Source organism: Cyanistes caeruleus, chromosome 2 (genome assembly GCF_971803275.1).
Source record: "Cyanistes caeruleus chromosome 2, bCyaCae1.hap1.1, whole genome shotgun sequence".
In the NCBI taxonomy this organism is placed as follows: Eukaryota; Metazoa; Chordata; class Aves; order Passeriformes; family Paridae; genus Cyanistes; species Cyanistes caeruleus.
Genome location: NC_141702.1, coordinates 19,209,324 through 19,227,696, shown reverse-complemented (window position 1 = coordinate 19,227,696; position 18,373 = coordinate 19,209,324). Strand labels below are relative to the sequence as shown.

The 18,373-nt window shown below is 35.8% G+C and overlaps 1 protein-coding gene across 5 annotated transcripts in view; it reads left to right on the top strand.

The window, feature by feature from the left end:
* Positions 1-18,373, top strand: part of SNTG2 (syntrophin gamma 2) — a 221,209-nt gene that overhangs the window by 139,611 nt on the left and 63,225 nt on the right. For all 5 annotated transcript variants that reach the window (XM_086875954.1, XM_086875955.1, XM_086875957.1 and 2 more), the window contains 2 exons: positions 2,016-2,107; positions 14,180-14,307. In XM_086875954.1, coding sequence (XP_086732080.1) covers positions 2,016-2,107; positions 14,180-14,307 — 220 coding nt within the window. The remainder of the gene's footprint in view (positions 1-2,015; positions 2,108-14,179; positions 14,308-18,373) is intronic.

Genomic DNA, 18,373 nt, shown 5'->3' with positions numbered 1-18,373 from the left:
TAGGATCATACTGTGTTTTGTCCTAAGAGCAGGGAGGAACAGCCCTGATTGCTCTAGGGCTGCCATGTGGGAAGGCAGAGTTCCTTGGAGAGATGAGAGCACTGCACTTTCAATGAAAGCAGCTGAGCATTTGCAGTGGGAACTTCTAAAATGATGAATGAGGCCATGACAGAGTAGTCTATGAGTAAGTGAGGCAGAGACAGCAGGGAAGAAACTAAAATACTTGTGAACTTGTTTGCAGTCAAGTGATGGAGGTGGCTTGGCCTGTGACAGGCTGTGTAGCTAGGAACACACAGAAAATGGAAGAAAGCTGCTGGAACGTAAATCTGCTGGGACACTATAGAGGAGGGAAATTTCTTTCTTAACCTTTTATTCCTAGCTTTCCCATGAGATGGATGTAAATTCTCTCAACTTAAAAATAATCAATTATTCTAATGTAGTATTCTGTCTTATGGTAAAAGTTGGATTTAAAGATTTGTAAATACCTGAACTCATGTCTTTTGGTATACTCAAATTGCTGAATAGGTGGGATAAATTACTGAATAGGTGGGATATGTCCACTTTCAGAATCTGATTGATTCATGAACCTGTGATAGTTGTCTACTGCTGGAGACAGTCAGATTTCCCAGTGGGCAGACTCTTCAGTGGAGAATTTAATGCCAAGTTTTTGGATTTTTTATTTTTTTTATTAAAAAAATTAGAAATTTTCTTCTGTTCCATTAAGTCACTGTAGTTGTCTATGGCTATAAACATAAATTCTTGTGGCTGCTGTACATATATAGTAGCTACAAAACATTGTAGTTACTAGAGTCTGTGGTGGTATAGTCCCATAGGAGCAGGAGCAAAGCATAATGACTCCTGCTGACATGACCTAGTACCATACAGAAAGGACTCCAAACAAAAACATGGTGAAACTCCAGAATTCAGGCTATAATTCTGAGACCTCAGCATTAAACTGACAGATCCATAATGGAGAAAATGGCTTTTCTGGAATTAAGTTCTGTTTTACTAAATCTTCCAGATATATGGAAAAGATACATACAAAAATATATAACTAAGAATGGCTTTTTGACTTCCGTGATGTTAGGCTTGACTAACTTATTAATGTGAGATGGTTTACAGGCAATTTCAGGTGAATTCTTCAGATGGATAAATGAGTTTTCAATGATGATGAGTATAGTGCTGTGCAATTGATTTTATGTGAATTACTGATAAGACCAAGTGCTTTCTGACAGTAATTGTATATTATTAGTGCTATTTGTTAACATCTTACATTTAAGCAGAAATTATAAAATGATGTGACTTTGTGCTGTTTCCATTATTATATTTTGCAAAAGTATTAAGCTTTCCTGGATTCACTTTTAACTACTAAAGTAGGATCATAATACATAACTGCTAAAAGGAGAGGTTTTAAAGACTGTAACTGTGTAGTCTTACCATATTGACATAGTATCAACAGTTCAGGGTGATTCTTTGCTTTCAATTTCTGAATTTGACAAGAAACATATTTTTTAAAAATAATTGGCATTTTAAGGAAAAGATATATCCAGTAATAAAGTGTATGTATGTGTCCAGTTACTTGCCTGAGTTTCCTATTCTCTTTGTTTATAAATTCAGTCCATGGTTATACTCTAAGGTGAGACTTCCAAGAACTGATAGAAAATTTGTCTTTAAATTAATAAATGCATTTTGTGTAACTGAACTTGTTACTTGGTTTTGAATATATCATTCTCAGTGAAAAAAGACTTAATCCTGCAAACAGTTAAACATAGAAATAGATCTCATGAGCACAGCCCCTCTCAGATGGCATCTAGATATCTTTTTTCTCTCTAGACATTAAGTATAGCATATGGATATTTAATTGTCTCTCTTTCTAAAATACACATAGTATTTCTGTCTTGGTTTGGTGAATTATAATAAAAATTCTTCCAGTGTTCTACAGCTGAGTAGATATTGTCTGATATATGCATTTTTTTTTTCACATCAACAGTTATTTTTCTTGATCTGATTTCCAGGTTCCCCTGGACCATCCAGTGATCACAGCAGTGGAACTTCATCACCTCTCTTTGACAGTGGCTTACATTTAAATGGAAACTCAACTAACACGGTAAGCAAGTGAATAATAAAAGCATGGTGGGTATAAGCTCTGTAAGTTCTTCTCCCATTTTGTGCTTCAAAATGCTAGAGTAAGACCACCCTTGTTTTGTTCTTGTTGTTTGCTTTGATTGATTTTTAAGTGCTTATACTGTAAAATTCTGTACTTACAAAGTCCTGAACACGTGGCCCTGAACAGCTAGGTTTTTACTCTGAGACAGCTGAGAAGCTTGGAAGAGTGAACAGAGTAAGATTTAATCATTATTGGACACGAATTCATGTGAACTTCTGTCATACATTGTTGAATTGTAGCATTATACTGTTGAATTTAATCCAGCTGGAGATGCTGAAATGCAGGTAGAATTAAAAACATAATGTAAAGTTTAATTCTTGAAGCAAACTTTTTAAATAGGAAAGATAGGGACAAAAAAGGGAAAGAAATAAAAGAGGGAAGAAAAAAGTCTCTTTCTTTAGCCCAGAGGATATTCAATTCTTTTTTTCTGCACTGTGATTAAATTAATTGTAGCATTGTGGAGAAAGAAAAAAAGTTCCCTTCTCCAAGAAAAATGGTAGTCACCAAAGATGATAGGATGTCTTAGTAAGCAACAGTGCTATCCTTTTAGTAATGAAGATTGAAGATGTAAATACTAGTTGTACAAGTTGTTGATCTTCATGCTCAAAACCTGTTTCACACCTAAAAATCTCAGCTCTAGTCTTTTCATTGGATTATATAGAAACAATACCCACTGGATGGACAGAAGGCTTCTCCTCTATTTTTCCTTTTCTTCTAAGACAGTGATATCATTGTCTGATACTGACTGTACTTCTCTCAAGCTTTGCACTTCCTTGAGCACTCTCTCTATACTAGTCCTTAAAGTTTATTTTCATCCGCTAAAAATATATTCATATATGATAATATAAAGGCATTATATACAGTAAATAACTAAATAGAAATACGCTTTTCCGTCCTGTATCTTACACCTATATCTTAGTGTTTGGTGTCCAAACTGGTCATAGATACAAAAGGTTTCATGTTCATTTGTTTGCAGTTATCCAGATGTTTATTACCTTTAACTGCCTTGTACTGTTGTCTTACTAAAGAATCCAAACCTCAGAGTTCAGCGTTCTGCAATGTTTGTCTGCCAAGCTCTCTGCAGGCAAAGAAAGTCCTTCCTCCAAAGACCCTGCACTACAAGAAAAGGGGTATGGCCAGTGATTGCATTAGCACATTTTAGTAAATTATTGCCTACTAAATGCTAGAATGAGTGTATTAATTTTTAATAATCATTATGACTACTGTAGGAATTGCACACTTTGAACTTCGCATATTAAAAAAACATAAATATGTGGCTGGGGTTTTGTAGGAGACTTGTAACAGAGTAATTTAGAGTTAATTGCCAAGATAGCACACAAAAGACTGGGTATAAGCTTCAAATATAAATGGAAAAACAGAAATTAAAAAGGAGTAATAGTCAGGTACTAGGTTGATTTTATACAATACTTATTTTTTCTGAAGCCTGACATAAACTCATGTGGAGAGCTATGTATACAACAGACACTATAACCTAGAAGTGGAATAAACAGGACAATACATCGTAGCTCATAGAAGTCGTGATCTCCCTTCACAGAAAACAAAATGAAATCTTACTGTGAAATTCAAAAGCAAGGCTCTAAGTATTTTGAGCAGGAATGACTGGATTTTGAGATGATGCTTTGTATGGTCAAACTTTTCTCAAACTAAGCTGTGAGTGTAGCTGGGCTTCATATCTTGAAAAGTTGTTGTGAATGTGTTTCACCTACCATCTAGTGAGAGCTTCTATTTTATTCAATTAAATATTTTTGGTAAAGTAAAAACAGAACTGGCATTTTATGTAATGGTATTGCCTAATAAGGCTAATGATATTTGAATCCTGTTCTTACTTTGCCCTGTTAGGGGAGATCTGACTCACTTTGAACACTGCATCTTGCAAGTTTGTGTCACCGTTTTATGTACTTTCCTAACCACACTCAGGTCCATGCTATAATAGACAATGCATCTATATTTTAAAGCAGAAAATCTGCTCCAAAAAGCACACCATGTAAAGGAAAGTACAGCCATGAGAGCTAAGAATTACTGTTACACCAGTTTTACCAAGCTGTCATTTTGGATGTCTTCTGAAAAACTGTACCAAGGCACTACAGCTGGCTTGTATAATAGAGGTGATAGTTTAGCCATCTTAGCAGTAAGCTCTAGCTGTCTAATATGATTGTACCATTTTCAGTTCTGGTGTTATCTTGCCTCCATTAGATCTATCTCTGTCACCTGTGCTGTGAAGCATCTGTTGTATGTGATGTGATACCATCTTCAGGATTTATATACATCTTTTATAATATCAGCACAGTTTGCAGTACAGAACTTTAACAGGGTTCTCTGAAACCCAGAGAAATGAGCTGAAGTGCTCTCTTCACACCTAATTATTTTGTGATTGAGCACTGTGACAAATGCTACAGGGTTTGACAGTGGCAGTTACATTCATCTGTACCTTGTAAGTGGTTTATTGAACACAATGTAAACTTGCAGAGGGGAACATGAAACATACAAAGGAGATGGTCTCAAGGCTAATGAGGTTGTTTACTTGGAGAGTTCTAACTCTAAAACAATGAAAAAAGTGCTGTAAAGACAGCATGTCCAAATATCCTAGAGATTCAGGCCAGCTCCCTGGAGAAATTGGTGGTGGAAAAAAAAATACTGCAAATAAAACAAATTTCTGTTTAAGACACCACAGGATAATACGACAGTTAAAATGCAAAGGCATAATATACTTGGTTTTCATTTATTTGAGATTCCAGCTTCCTGGAATTGTCTAAAAATTATATTCTAACAAGTGAATTGAAACTAAAGTAAATTGCTGTTTTCTGTATGTCCATGTAATTTAAGAACTCTTAGTTTAATTTTGATAGTGTATGTTAAGTATAGTTGGTTAGATGAAGCTAAACAGGCATTAAATTTTTCTAAATTGCTTTAAAATATTTTTTCTTTGATGCCATTGTTTCATATGCTGAATTAAACAGTTTTGCTTCAAAAAAGACATTTCCTACTTCATCATCAAGTTTTTTAAAAAGAAAAAAGTACAAATGCTCAGCTCTTGATGGGACCAGTAGAATGTTTCATCTTTAATGTCTGTGGTAGTCCTAGTTCCAGAGTGAGAAAATGATAATGAATCAATCCCGAGCACTAAACAGCAAAAAGGGAAGAGGATTCAAGACAGGGAGGTGGACACCCTTCTTCTGTGAGTAAATATATTCTGGTGGATACTTCAGGGGAATGTATGACCAGAATATTGAATTGCAATTGAATGGATGCCCTACATATGAAAGCTTCAATACTATCGCTTTTTTGAATATTCCTGTAATATCTTCCATTTTAGTATAAAATTACACTATTGACTATTATTAAAATTTATTTTATTATTTAGTTTTTGTCATCCCGTAGCTCGCTTTAAGAAGAGAAACTTCAGGATTTCAGTTCAATACCTTTTCTATTAGAATGATTTCACAAGTGATACCAGTTGCGTCTGCCAACTCTTGATCTGAAAATCCATGATTTTCTCATGAAATATGAAAGCAAGGTAACTTTGAATTGACATCCAGTTCACAGTGTACTATTTGGAAATGTAAATTCATAAAATGATTAGTGTAATAAATACAAAAATATCTCACTTAGAGGTACACAGTGGTTACTGTCATGAAAGTAATTGTCACCATGTCTTTCATTTTTTGCTGAAGAGAAAGGTAAAACAGACGAACACAGCCAGCTGCAGTTAAATAATTTGGACTGCTGCTGTGCTGAAGACCTTTATGGAATGACGTAAACACACTTCAAGTAAGTTTTTGTCAGTTAATAAAATATGAAGTGACTATCCCTTTTCCACCTCAGTGAAAAAAAATCCAGATTTTCTGTTTCTGATTATACCTCTCAGAAATCGTAGCAATAGAAACTGGAAGAAAACTTTTAAATAACACCTACTTCACGACAACAGAATTGTAAGGAAAATACTTTGGATTGAAATGTTTGTGTAGATGTAGCTGTACAGAAGTGCTATGTTTTTCTAATTGTGGTTAGAGTTGATTGGGAATTTTGCTATGACATTAATGAAGCTAATAAAAGGTATCTTTAAGGATATTTTTTACTTTTATTAATGTCCATGGTCACTGCTAATCTTTTCAGCAGAGTTATTTCTTCTAGTATTTAACATTCGGTTGATCAGGTTGATCATTTCTTCTGCACAGAAATTTTCCAGTTTGTTAGGTATCTGGTTTTAGTTCTTAATTATACATATTTTCCACATACATTCACATTTGCATGTGAATACATTGTTTATTACAGTTCTTATGAATTTTCTCATTTTGAGTTTGCAGCAGCAGCAGCAAAAATGCTTCTAAATTTGATGTTAGCGTAGATGAACCCTTGCAGTTCAGGTACATGTGTATGTGGCATATAGAGAAAACTGATAGTAAAATTGAGGTAGCAAGTTCTCCCACTAAGTCGCATCCAGTGTTTTTCTGCAAGCTCTGGCAACAAATTGACACTGATCTCAGGAAGAGAAGCAGGAGTCAAGGCTCCTATTTTTCCTGAGGGGTGTGCAGACTGTGTGAAGTTCAAAGAGTTTCCTTAACCTTGAGCTATTTTTTCTGGGCAAGGACAGCGTGCTCCATTTGGGGATATAAAAGGCTGCCAAAAGCCATGTCTAATAGCTGAAGTTTGGGTACACTTGCATTTATAGAGTAAAACTGTAACAATCTCAACATTGTATCTTTTTCTTATATACATTTAATGTTATATTTTGATTTCTGGTTTTTGAGGAGTCGTAATTACTTTCTACTTTTTGTACTGAGATTTAATATAAACTACTCTGTCCCCTACCCCCAAAGGAGGAATATATCTAGAAAGGTGTTCCAGGCAAGGTTGTTCAGGTTACTCAGAAACCAATTACATACTAGCTCAAGGGAAACAAGTTAAAGAAAAAGGGGCATGATTCTGACAAATAGTCCATATGTGTTCTCTAAAAATATCTTTTTCAGGCTTGTACCCCACTGGTTCATTAAAAAAATAATAATGTATTCGCACCTAGCAGCACAGATGTAATGAAATATTCATTTCCATTGTAAATCACCTCTAGAGAAATTTATATAATTGAAAGGGTTTTAATTTTTTCCTCACTCTCAGAATAGTAATCCAATTGATTTAAATGCATAGCTGTTGCAGTGAGTAAGGCAGTGTAAGTCCCTAACATGTACTGCTATACAGGCTCTATGTAAACATCATGTTTAGGTGCTCAGAGTCTGTAAACTCATATATTGATTAAAAAGAATTAAATGTCTTACAGAGAAATCATATTTCAAAAGCATGTATCTGATGCAGCATTAGAATTAAAAGTGTTTCTTTTCTGTGGTAGGAAAGGAAGAGTTTTTCGCATGTTTTTTCATGTTCCTCCCATTTAATTAAACATCTGTCAATTAAAATATTGTAGATAGAGCTGTATAATTAAAAGGTGCTGCTTTCAGTGAATTTTGAAGACATCATATTACAAGTCCAAATTGTTACTTCACCTGAAAGAGCATGTTTCCTCTATAGAAGCCTTTATCTATTAAATGATTCGGTGATGTATACTTTACCAGATAATTACTGTATTCTTAAAACTGTCACAGAATTGTACACCTGCATCTAAGAATTCCATTAAAAATAAATAAATACAGAACCTCTCCTGAATTCATGCTGCATCAAAGGAATGTTCAGGTTATTTTGATATTGTAATTAAATCCCTCAGAATTCTGAGACAAGTTGAAAGCTTTGAGTCCTATTTACAGTAGATATCACCATAATTTGTTGGCTGGGCATCACAAGAGTTTCACTCATGTCTCTACTCCTGGCTAAACATTTGGTATTTGTGTTGTTCAATGATTAAAGTAAGCTAATGTGAGACTCTTTTACTGCTTAATGGAGCAGTCATGTTTTCTCCTCCAATCAACATAAAGCCCCTGCTTTCTGTCTGTCCCTGTAATAGGTATTAGTAAGTGCTCAGTCATCCATAGGTCAGATTGGTTCATTGATATTCTGAAAATCAATCTACCTATATATGTATATATACATACATTTCAATCACAGACCAGACTAAAAACCGTAGAGAGAACACATCCAGTTCACTCTGAGTTGAATGTTGCTGGGTGTTGTTGCAAGAAATTATGTAATAAATCTCTTTTTTCAGAATAAGTGTAAGAGAAACTTGTCTATTTGAAAAGCTTATTATATTTAAGGCCTTTTTTTTTTTTTTTAGTATGCTGTAACATTTTTAGTAATGAAGCTTTGACAAAAAACATTCCAGTTGGCATCAAAAAGATGCATGAAAGCTAGTATTTCATTGTCATGAAATCCACTGAAACTTAATGGTCAGTGTTTTCAGTTACAGCTTAAGACAATGAAGCTATACCAAGCTATTTTAGCATTTCAGAGTTTAAGGCATGTCTGGAAAACACTCTTAGTCATATGATTTCATTTTAGGTAGTCCTGTGAGAGGCAGGGATTTGGACTCAGTGATCCTTATGGATCCTTTTCAACTTGAGGTACTCTAGGACTTAATTTCTATAAGCCACAGAGTTGTTTTTACAAGGAAAATATATCAAAATATAAATATCAAATATATTAATGTTGCTACCATTTTCATATAGATATTTTACAGAGAGATATTTTATATTCTTTCCAGAAGTTCTCATCAATGCTCACTAAAATGGAAACTACCAAAATTACTTTGAGAAATAAATAACAGCATCATCATTATCATCTCTCTTTGAACCAGTGTCAACAAGGACAGTAATCAAGATTAGTCATACCTCTTACATGTGCTTTGTAAAAATATATGTTTATGGAAAAGGATCAAGACTTTATGAGAATGATACACTTTGAAATATTAAATCATCTAAAGAAGAAAGTGGATAAATTCCAAATTATCAGTAAAAGGTTCTATTTTTTCCTAATGGCTATCACACTTGATTCTTATTTCATATAATGGTACAATCCTAGACACATTTAGGTTAGAAGGACCTCTAAGATTAATAAATGCAACCTGAGCTTAATCAAAAATGGCCAAGTCCAGCACCAAACTATGTCTCTAGGTGTCTTGTTCATGTATCTTTTAAATATCTCCAAGGACAGTCACTCAACCATTTAAGCCTGTTCCAATGCTTGACAACCCTTTCTGTGAAAGTTTTCCCTAATATCCAACCTAAACTTATCCTGGTGAAACTGAGGCCATTTCCTCCTGTTCTATCACTTGTTATTTGGGAGAAGAGACCAACACCTACTTGGCTACAACCTCCTTTCAGGTAGTTGTAGAGAGCAAAAAGGACCCCTAGAGCTGCCTTTTCTCCAGCCATTGGCCTTCACAGCAACCTCAGCACATCCTGGCTCATGTTAGCTGTCAAACAGCACACCCTGTGTGCTGTTTTTCCACCTTTCCAATGACTCTACCTTCAGCCTGTGACACTGCAGGTTATCATTGTGACCCACGTGGAGGACCTGGCACTTGGCCTTGTTGAACCTCATACAGTGGATAAAGTCTGTCCAGATCCCTCTGCAGATCCTTCTACCCTACCAGTAGATCAGCACTCACCCTGCTTGGTGTCCTCTGCAAACTGACTGAAGGTGCCTTTGATCCCTTCCTCCAGATCACCAATAAAGATGTTAAACAGTGCTGGCCCAAACAGTGGGCTCTGGGGATCGGAACTTGTGACCAGCTCCCAGCTGCATGTAACTCCATTCAGCAGCACTCTCTGGGCCCAGCCACCAACCAGATTTCACCCAGTGATAAATACAGCCATGAGCTGCCAGCCTTTCCGAGAGAATGGTGTGGGACGCAGTAACAAAAGCCTTACTGTCCAGGTAGATAACATGAACAGCCTTTCCCTCATCCACTAGGTCTTGCAGTAGAAGATCAGGCTCATTAAGCAGGATCTGCCTTTCCAAAAGCCATGCTGGCTGTACCTGGTCAGCTAGTTGTCCTGCATGTGCTGCATGATGGCATTTAGGATGGTTGCTGGTCAAGGCCCCGTCCAACCTGGCCTTGGATACTTCCAAAGATGGGGCATCATTTGCCTTTCATCAAAGCAGACACTGTAATATTTAAAGAGATTAAAAATACATTTAAAACCAAGCTTAATCATGCTGAGTAATGTGACCATGAGTATTTCTGATTCCAAGTGAGTTAACCCAGTTTCAGCCTTCTTGAAGCCCATGTTTAATGAAAAACCTGTATCAACCTAAAATAGCTGTGGCTGCTTTCAAGGTAGGGCCCTAGCAGCAACTGGAATTTCAATTGCTAGAGAGGGTTCAGAAAGACTTTCTTCTGATGACATGATATTTTTTCTTGCAGAGATTGAAAATCAAAGACGGTTTAAAAGAAAGTAAGGTAAAATAGCTGAGTTTCCCAAATTCTGCAAATTATATGTCACAAAAAGATGAAAAACTGACAGTTGCAGCCAGCTGGTATTTTTTCCCTTCCTATGTTCTTAGTGGAAACTTAATTATAGAGACATGTCTGATTACATCTTCCCATTAGTGAAGGACTTTCTGGACTTATTCTACTTCTTGGAAGACTTTCTGGTTGCACCACAATGAGTTGCTATATAGTTGTTTAAGAAGGCACTAAAGCACTTGCCTACAGTGTCATTCATAGGTCAGTGATTGCTAATAGGATACAGAGTCAGACCCTCCTCCAGGTCAACAGTACACAGCTATCCCAGGTAGGTAGTGTTTTTCTGACATTAAAACTTGATTCTTGTTCTGTCAAAAATGAGATCTTTGCTTTCAATCCATTTCTTAATGGGCAGGTGTTACAAGAAAATTGGCATAAATCGGCAAAATTGTTGGAGACCTCAGCAGAAAACTGAAGGTATAAAATGATCGAGCTGTGGTTACAGAGATGATCTCTATTTTAGTGCTTTGGAGGAGTGATGTGAAGAGTTTTCAAGATCAGCAGCAGCAGCAGCTATATAGTGGAGAAATGTCTTGAAGGTCAGCCAACTCACTACACTGAGTCAACGAACCATCCAGCCCAAAAGCTTGTTCTCAGCACATGCCCTCAAGAGAATGCAAGAGCAGAAGAAATACAGTTACTTCTAGGGAATATTTCCTACACCTCTAGTGACTTCTGACATAGGTGCTTCCTGAGCCAGTTTGTTATATAGACTAACACATTCATTTCTGTTTTTGTCCTACTGTCTCTTAATCAATCCCCTGCTACTTATGTGAAAATGACAAGTAAACCACTGTTTCTTAACCTCTTTCTGGGTTATTTACTTTTTCACGTACCTCAGTCATACAATTCCCTCAACAGTTTCTTTTCCAGACCAATGAATCTTTGTTAACCTAATTGCTCAAAAACAGTTCTGTTCGACATCTAAATTTCGAGATCTAAATTTTGAGTAGTGATCACCTGTTCATATCGCATTACAGTATGGGGAAAGATAATATTGTTTTTCTTCATGTGCGTTGCTATACATATATTTACTATATTTTTAGCAGTAGTTTTAGCTCCCATTCAGTATAATGAGCTCCTTCAACACCTCTTTCTCTTATTTTTTTTACTTGCTTCCTCCTTAGTTTCTTATTTTTATCGATGTGTTTTGAAGAGGAATCTCAGATCAATATGTTACTAGATTATAGGTTAAATACAGCAAAATGAGCTTCTGGTCCTATGATATTATTTTGTTTCTGTGCAATGGTCTTACAGACATATGTATACCCTGGTTTGTCCTTAAGAAGATGAAGAAGGGTAATTCCAACTTTATGCTCAACCATAAACTGGTTAGTAGAATATGGCTTCATAAGAAATATATATTTGAAACTTAGACTAGTTTGACCCCTTCATATCCATTTGCTGTTCTTGGCCATTAATGTTCAGATCATGCAGCAGGGTTTCTACAGATATTAGTAGTTTGGAACTGTGGGGGAAAAAAAAATACTCCTTCTATTGTATTTTTCAAATATCACATCTTTGAAATTGTCTGGGGAAGACCCATTTGCTTTAGGAGTTTACAGCAGTTTTCACAGTTTAGCTTTTGACATGAATATTTCTATACTGCAGTTTCATAGCTTTAGGGTTTATAGATTTTTGACCAAGTGATGTTGGCCATTTTTCCCCCTTCAAGTCATTAATTTAATGAATTGCTGTGATGTACGTTCTCTAAAATTCTAACTTCTGCTTACATTGAGATACTTTTTGTTTTCACTGATACCCTATTGAAGCATTTGATTGAAGTATAAGGGACTCAAATGAAAATATTAAATTGCCTGCTTGATGTACTTTTTTTTTTTTCCTGCCAAATGCTCTTAAATTACCTAGAATCTTACAGAATGTTGTTCAATAACCTGATAAAAGAAGTACAACTAATAGTTCATAAGAAAAAGATAGATTATTATATTTAAATTGTCTAGATGTTTTCTGCATCTTGAGAGTTTAGACGGTGGGAATAATAGATTAGGTTGTTGCAGAAATTTTTATGTTCCTTTATTTTCTCATTCTTGGATTAAATCCAGTGATCATAATCAAGTATTTATATCTGACTGCAATAAGCTACCTTCTGCTTGATTCCTAGGCATTGGAATTTGTTTCCAGACAGACAGTGTTAGATTATGTTGACATAATGTCACTCCAGGACAGTTTCCAACTTCAAATTGCAGGGCATTTTGCCAATTATTTCAGTTTGTGCAGAATTCTGTAATATGTATCATATTCTTGATTGTGATACTAATAAATTTATTCTAGATTTTAAAGAAACCTTAGCCTTTTGTGTCTACTTTCATAAAACAAAATTAGTCTGTGGACTTGATTATGAAATACTCATCCTGCAAAAAATACCAGGAGATCTCAGTCAAATGAAAGCTGTATGGTTCTAGGGATACGAAGCGTTCTAAATGAAATTTTTGTCCCCAAAAAGATTGCTGTGTAAAACATTCCTTAGTGTTACCAACTCCAGCAATTTCATTATAAATTTTTCATTTACTAGGAAATGTACTTCAGCCATTAAGCCTCAGTCATCTTGTTAGACTGTGAACTCACTATTTTGATTTATTTAAAGAAGTAAATACAAAGATCAGCTCTTGTTGACTGTAAGAAAGAGCTTTAGGGGGAAAAAAATAATCCTAAATCCTTATGACTAAAAAAAAAGAAATAGGCAATTCCCAGAATGCATTTTATTTTGAGTAAGTTTTATGGCTTTTGAACACCTGGGTGGAACAGAACTGAATTTGGGTCATTCTGTGGTTTCTTCCCTTTCATATATACTACTCAGCGCTTATTTCCAGCTCATATAAAAATAAGAAACTTTCAGCTCTGTTCTCTGCTGCAAAGTTCTCCACACAGTTTGGGATAAAAAATTTTGTTTCAGAAACAGCACAAATACCTAACTTTGGCCTAAATATGTATGTCTGTGAATTTTTCTCAGCCTCCTTTGTGTAAATTTTACTGCTATCTTTATAAGAGAGTGAAATGCTCATCTCTTGTCTTTCCAGTAGAGGCATGTGAAGAAAGACTTCAAAGATAAAATTTCAAAAGTCATCCATCTGTAGTATGATAACACAGAAATCAGAATTTTAATTCTGTTAAATGATGGCTAAAAGTCACAATGCACAAATAAATTTCCTAGTGTAGTATTTAACAAGGATATTATTTATCCTTTTCTCTGATGATGGAAGCATGCAAAAGAGTTGTACAGAAAAAATTAATTTAAACTACAAATATGTATTATATTGCATTTAGAAAGAAATCTTTGCATTTATGACTGAAAACTCTTTCTTTTCTAGTATCAATTATTAATATTAACAAAAATTTAAATATATTTAATGTTGAAGTAATACTGAAATTGCATCAAGAACAAAATATCCAGGTGGTTAACATATGGGTTTTCATTTATCTGCTCCATCCTGAGTTTCTTGAATACTTTTATTGTGATGATTATTCACTTCTGAGACAGAGCCAGAGATGCATATTCATAGGTTTCTCACTATATTGTCTTATAAGCTCTCCTACTGTTTCTCATTTATTCTGCACAGGCTCCATCATCACCTTCTTCACCCATAGCTAATGAACCAAAATACGAGAAGCGCTGGCTAGACGCCTTATCAGTTCCTCTGTCGATGGCTCGAATCTCGAGGTACAAAACTGGAACAGATAAATTAAGGTTTGTAATCTAAAAGGGGAGGCATTGGGTTAGTTAGCTGTACGTAGTGTTTTGCTGTGGATTGTTGGCTTTATAAGAATTGAGTGGAGATACGCAATTCTTCTTATTAAAAACTATGCAGTTCATCCTCTCCTAAGATTAATGGTATGCATGGTGATTACCAGAGATAAGGTAAAGCACCTACAAATATGTTTCTATAATCTGTTGTATTTTGGGAATTCAGTTAGCATCAGCAGCTAGTACAAAGGTTAATCCTGGTGTTATGTGAATTAATTTTGAAGCTTCTACATTTCCTTCTGTATCTCTAATAGGATAATTCTATATTCCCCATGTCTAATATTGTCAATTAATTCTCCTTTTTCATTAAAAATGATAACACAGTGCATAATCATCATGTCTGTGCTATCATATCATATAGATATGCTTGTGTCACTGTGACATAGAAACTCATATTGACAAGATTTTGGCAAAGTATGTGGTACAATATATTGTATTTTTGATCATAGAATTTTTTTGCATCTCAGAGACACAACTAATGGTTTATAAAGTAACTGTACTATTTTACTGGGCTTCATGAAATATGAAAGCAGAAGTGGAGTTTAATAAAGCTTCAATAAATATACTTGAGAAAGTTTAACGCATTGCAACAATCATAAGCTTTTTCTGCAAATCATTATGTGGTACAACTGCCTCAAATCTACCAGTAGTTTTAGTCCAAGCAGTCCACAGTTCTCCATAGTTATCAGAACAGGGGTTCATTCACTGTCATTGTTTTCCATGGTCTTTATGGGCTGCTCTATATTTGCATATTAACAAGATAATTGCAATCTCTGTTGAAGAATCAATATACAGGTCACCTGCTATGAGGAGGTACCAAAAATTCATCTGAATACCTTTCTTGATGTATGCTAGATTTTTCCTAAAAATGAGCTGAAAAGCATTTTTTCCCTGTTAGAACAGACATGCTGCTTTAACTTACAGCAATTCATATTCTAAGGCAGTTGGCAGCTCCTCTTTCAGACTTTGTGTTAAAGCATCACAGGTAAATATTAAATTTTCCAGAAAAGTTTTAGCTTCTTCCACAGACTTTGTTTGAACACTTAATACTCTTTTACTTAGTGTCTCATCTCTTCCTCCACCACTTTCTTCCTACTTCAGCTGACAAGTTCATGATGTCTAGCCTTGTCCAATCTATCACAGACCTCCAACCATTCAGGGCTTAGACGTTCTCTGAATTAAGTAAACAAATCTCAGGGTTCACATTTAGGCTTCAACTTATCATCAGTGTTCTGGAATCTCAAGGATAAACAGAAGAGGATAGAACATTTGATGACTTCAGTTATCACCCTGATTATTTAAAGCACTTTCCCTCCTGTGCTGTGCAGTTTACACATTAGATGAAGAAATCCCAAGGGATTCCAATTCCCAAAAGCGTTCCATGTTCATTTTGAGAATTCTTTGAAGTAAAACGCCTTCAGATATTGTACTGTCTCACTGAGATGGAGCTTATCTTCTTTATAGTGGTCAATATAGTGCTGTGTTTTGGTTTGTGACTAAAGCAACATTAATAGCACACCAGTATTTGGGTTGTTGCCAGTGCTTGCACACCATCAAGTCTTTCCTTTTTTCTTGTTCTGCTCCTACACAGTAAAGAGACCCAGGGTAGGTAAGAAGTTGAGAGGAGGTGCAAGCAGTATCAGTGACCCATACTGACCAAAGGGATATTCCGTGCTGTGTAACATTTTTGCGCAGCAATAAAAACTGAGCAAAGAGGGCTTGGGGAGAGAGAGCCATGTCTCAGAGACTGACAGGACATCATTCTGCTTGTGAGAGATAGTGAGCAGTTGCCTTTGCATGACTTGTTTTGTTGTAATTTAGTTGGGGTGTTGCCTAGCAAGGCAGACACCCTGGTTCAAGAGCAGCACAGTGGCCACGCTCAGGTCACTCGGTCCAAACCCGCACACAGGCATCAATGTGATGGATGGCAGAAATGGCATTTATTGCTGGAGAATTTGACACTTTATAACCTAGGTTCACACTGTTACTCTCATCTCCTTTCATCACAGCTCGGTGCTATTGGCTAATTACGGGGGTCATTACCATACACTGTAGAGGAGGGGGGTGACTGTTTTTCCGTTACAACCCGATACCTTCCGACCGCTGGGCCCTAGCTTCTACATTGGGGTTTTTCCCCTCTTCCGTTTGCTTATTAAACTACCTTTATTTGTATTCATGAGGTTTTTTGTTCTTCATATTCTCTCTGCTGTGCCTCTGGAGAGGGCTGGGGGACTGAATGGCAGTGAAGATGCTTGGCTTCTGGTACAAGATCAACCCATCATAGATAGATTTTTCTTGTAAGATTTGAGGAACTTGGTGCTTTCGGTCTTAGTCTTGAAGAGACATTCTCTTGTGATGTATTTCACACCCATATATATTTAGTTTATATTCCACTCCTTAATTAATTGATTTTTATTATTGTTGTATACACTCTGATGGAAGATAAAATAATTCCATAAAGCCTATCACCATCCCATGACACTTTTCTTCTAAAGTGCTCCTTGTTTTTTTTGGTGAACCAACAAAAACAGCTATATGAGCATCAAAGGGATACTGCCTTGAAGTTAATTGTGGATGAGGCGTTTCCCATTTTCTTACTAATGGTATTTGTTATTTGACTGAGAGACACCAGACTGCTCTTACTGTGAAATGCATGTATGTATTTTCACTGTTTTCCAACTTGTATCCTTTCTTTGCATTTCCCCATGTTCATATATGCAGTGTCCAAAATTTTTCTTCTGTAATTGTTTTCTAAAATCAAATATCTGCTTTGCATGAAATAAAACCTCTGATCAGTCTAGATAAAAATCTCACTTTCAACCATAGCCACACAACTCTGTTCCCTTTTATGTTGCAGCCATCAGTATAAAGCCCTTGGCATGAGTCCGAATTCATTCCCCTGAATGGATCACAGACCCTTCTGACCAAATTCCTAATTTTGCCATACCCTGAATATTTACTTGGAGCCTACTTGCATACATGGGTTGACAGCATGCCTGTTTTTTCTGCACTGTGAGTCCATGAGTCTGCCTTACTTGTAAGGTTTTGTCTCCTGCATGTTCTTTTTCATAACTGTTTTGTTGCAATGCGCTATTATGTTTTCTCCACTAAGTTACTTCAGTTGGTCTTGCAAAGGTGCTCTGGCATCAGAACAGCCAGATTATTTTTTAAATCAGCTGTTGAAGTATTGTAACTGTCATCTATAGTGTCATATACACAGCTGTTTGCCTTCTCTTCAGCTAGATGAACTGTATGAAGTCTTTTTCCCTGCTTCTTACCTGAATTAAATTCAGAGAGGTCAATACAATTCTTTCTATCAAAATTACCTATAGTCCATTGGCTTTTGACATAACTTTTTAACTATGCAACACATTATGGCTTTTGAAAGGTTAGTAAAGATTGTCTATCTACTCACAGGAAATGCATACTCTGCTTTCTTCAATCCTTTGTTTTTCTGATGTAAAAAACATCTTTTTACCTGTGGAATTCTTGCAGTTGTCTGTGGCAGAACTTACCGTACTCTAGTTAGTGTACTCTGATTTTTAAAAATACATAGTATTGTTTAGCCTGTGTATAGTGCCTGTAAATTCAACTACTTTTGCTGTTCTGATGTGCTAAACTACCATCTACCAGTGTGGATATTTCCTCTGATCTCATTTACAGTACTTCCTGATGTTCAGTATTGTTTCATATTTTCAGCATTCTTTTCCTGGTAGTGTAAGTACCATACTTACAGTACTTGGAAGAAAAAACCTGTCTCTCCTAAGGTTGGGCAGAGTCAGATATTTTACTAAAGGCCTTTCTGTTTCCTTTATTTTGAAAACATACAAAATATTACAAAGTATGGCATGTCAGCATTTTGCTCAAAATTAATTTTTTAATTAGAAATGCCTTACAAAGGTAGAGTTGTCTGTTAGACTGTAGTACACTTTAAGTGTGCCTTCGGTCAAATCTGGACTCATCTAATCAGATTAGGCTATTATTTCTTTTGCTGTTAGACTGAGAAGTT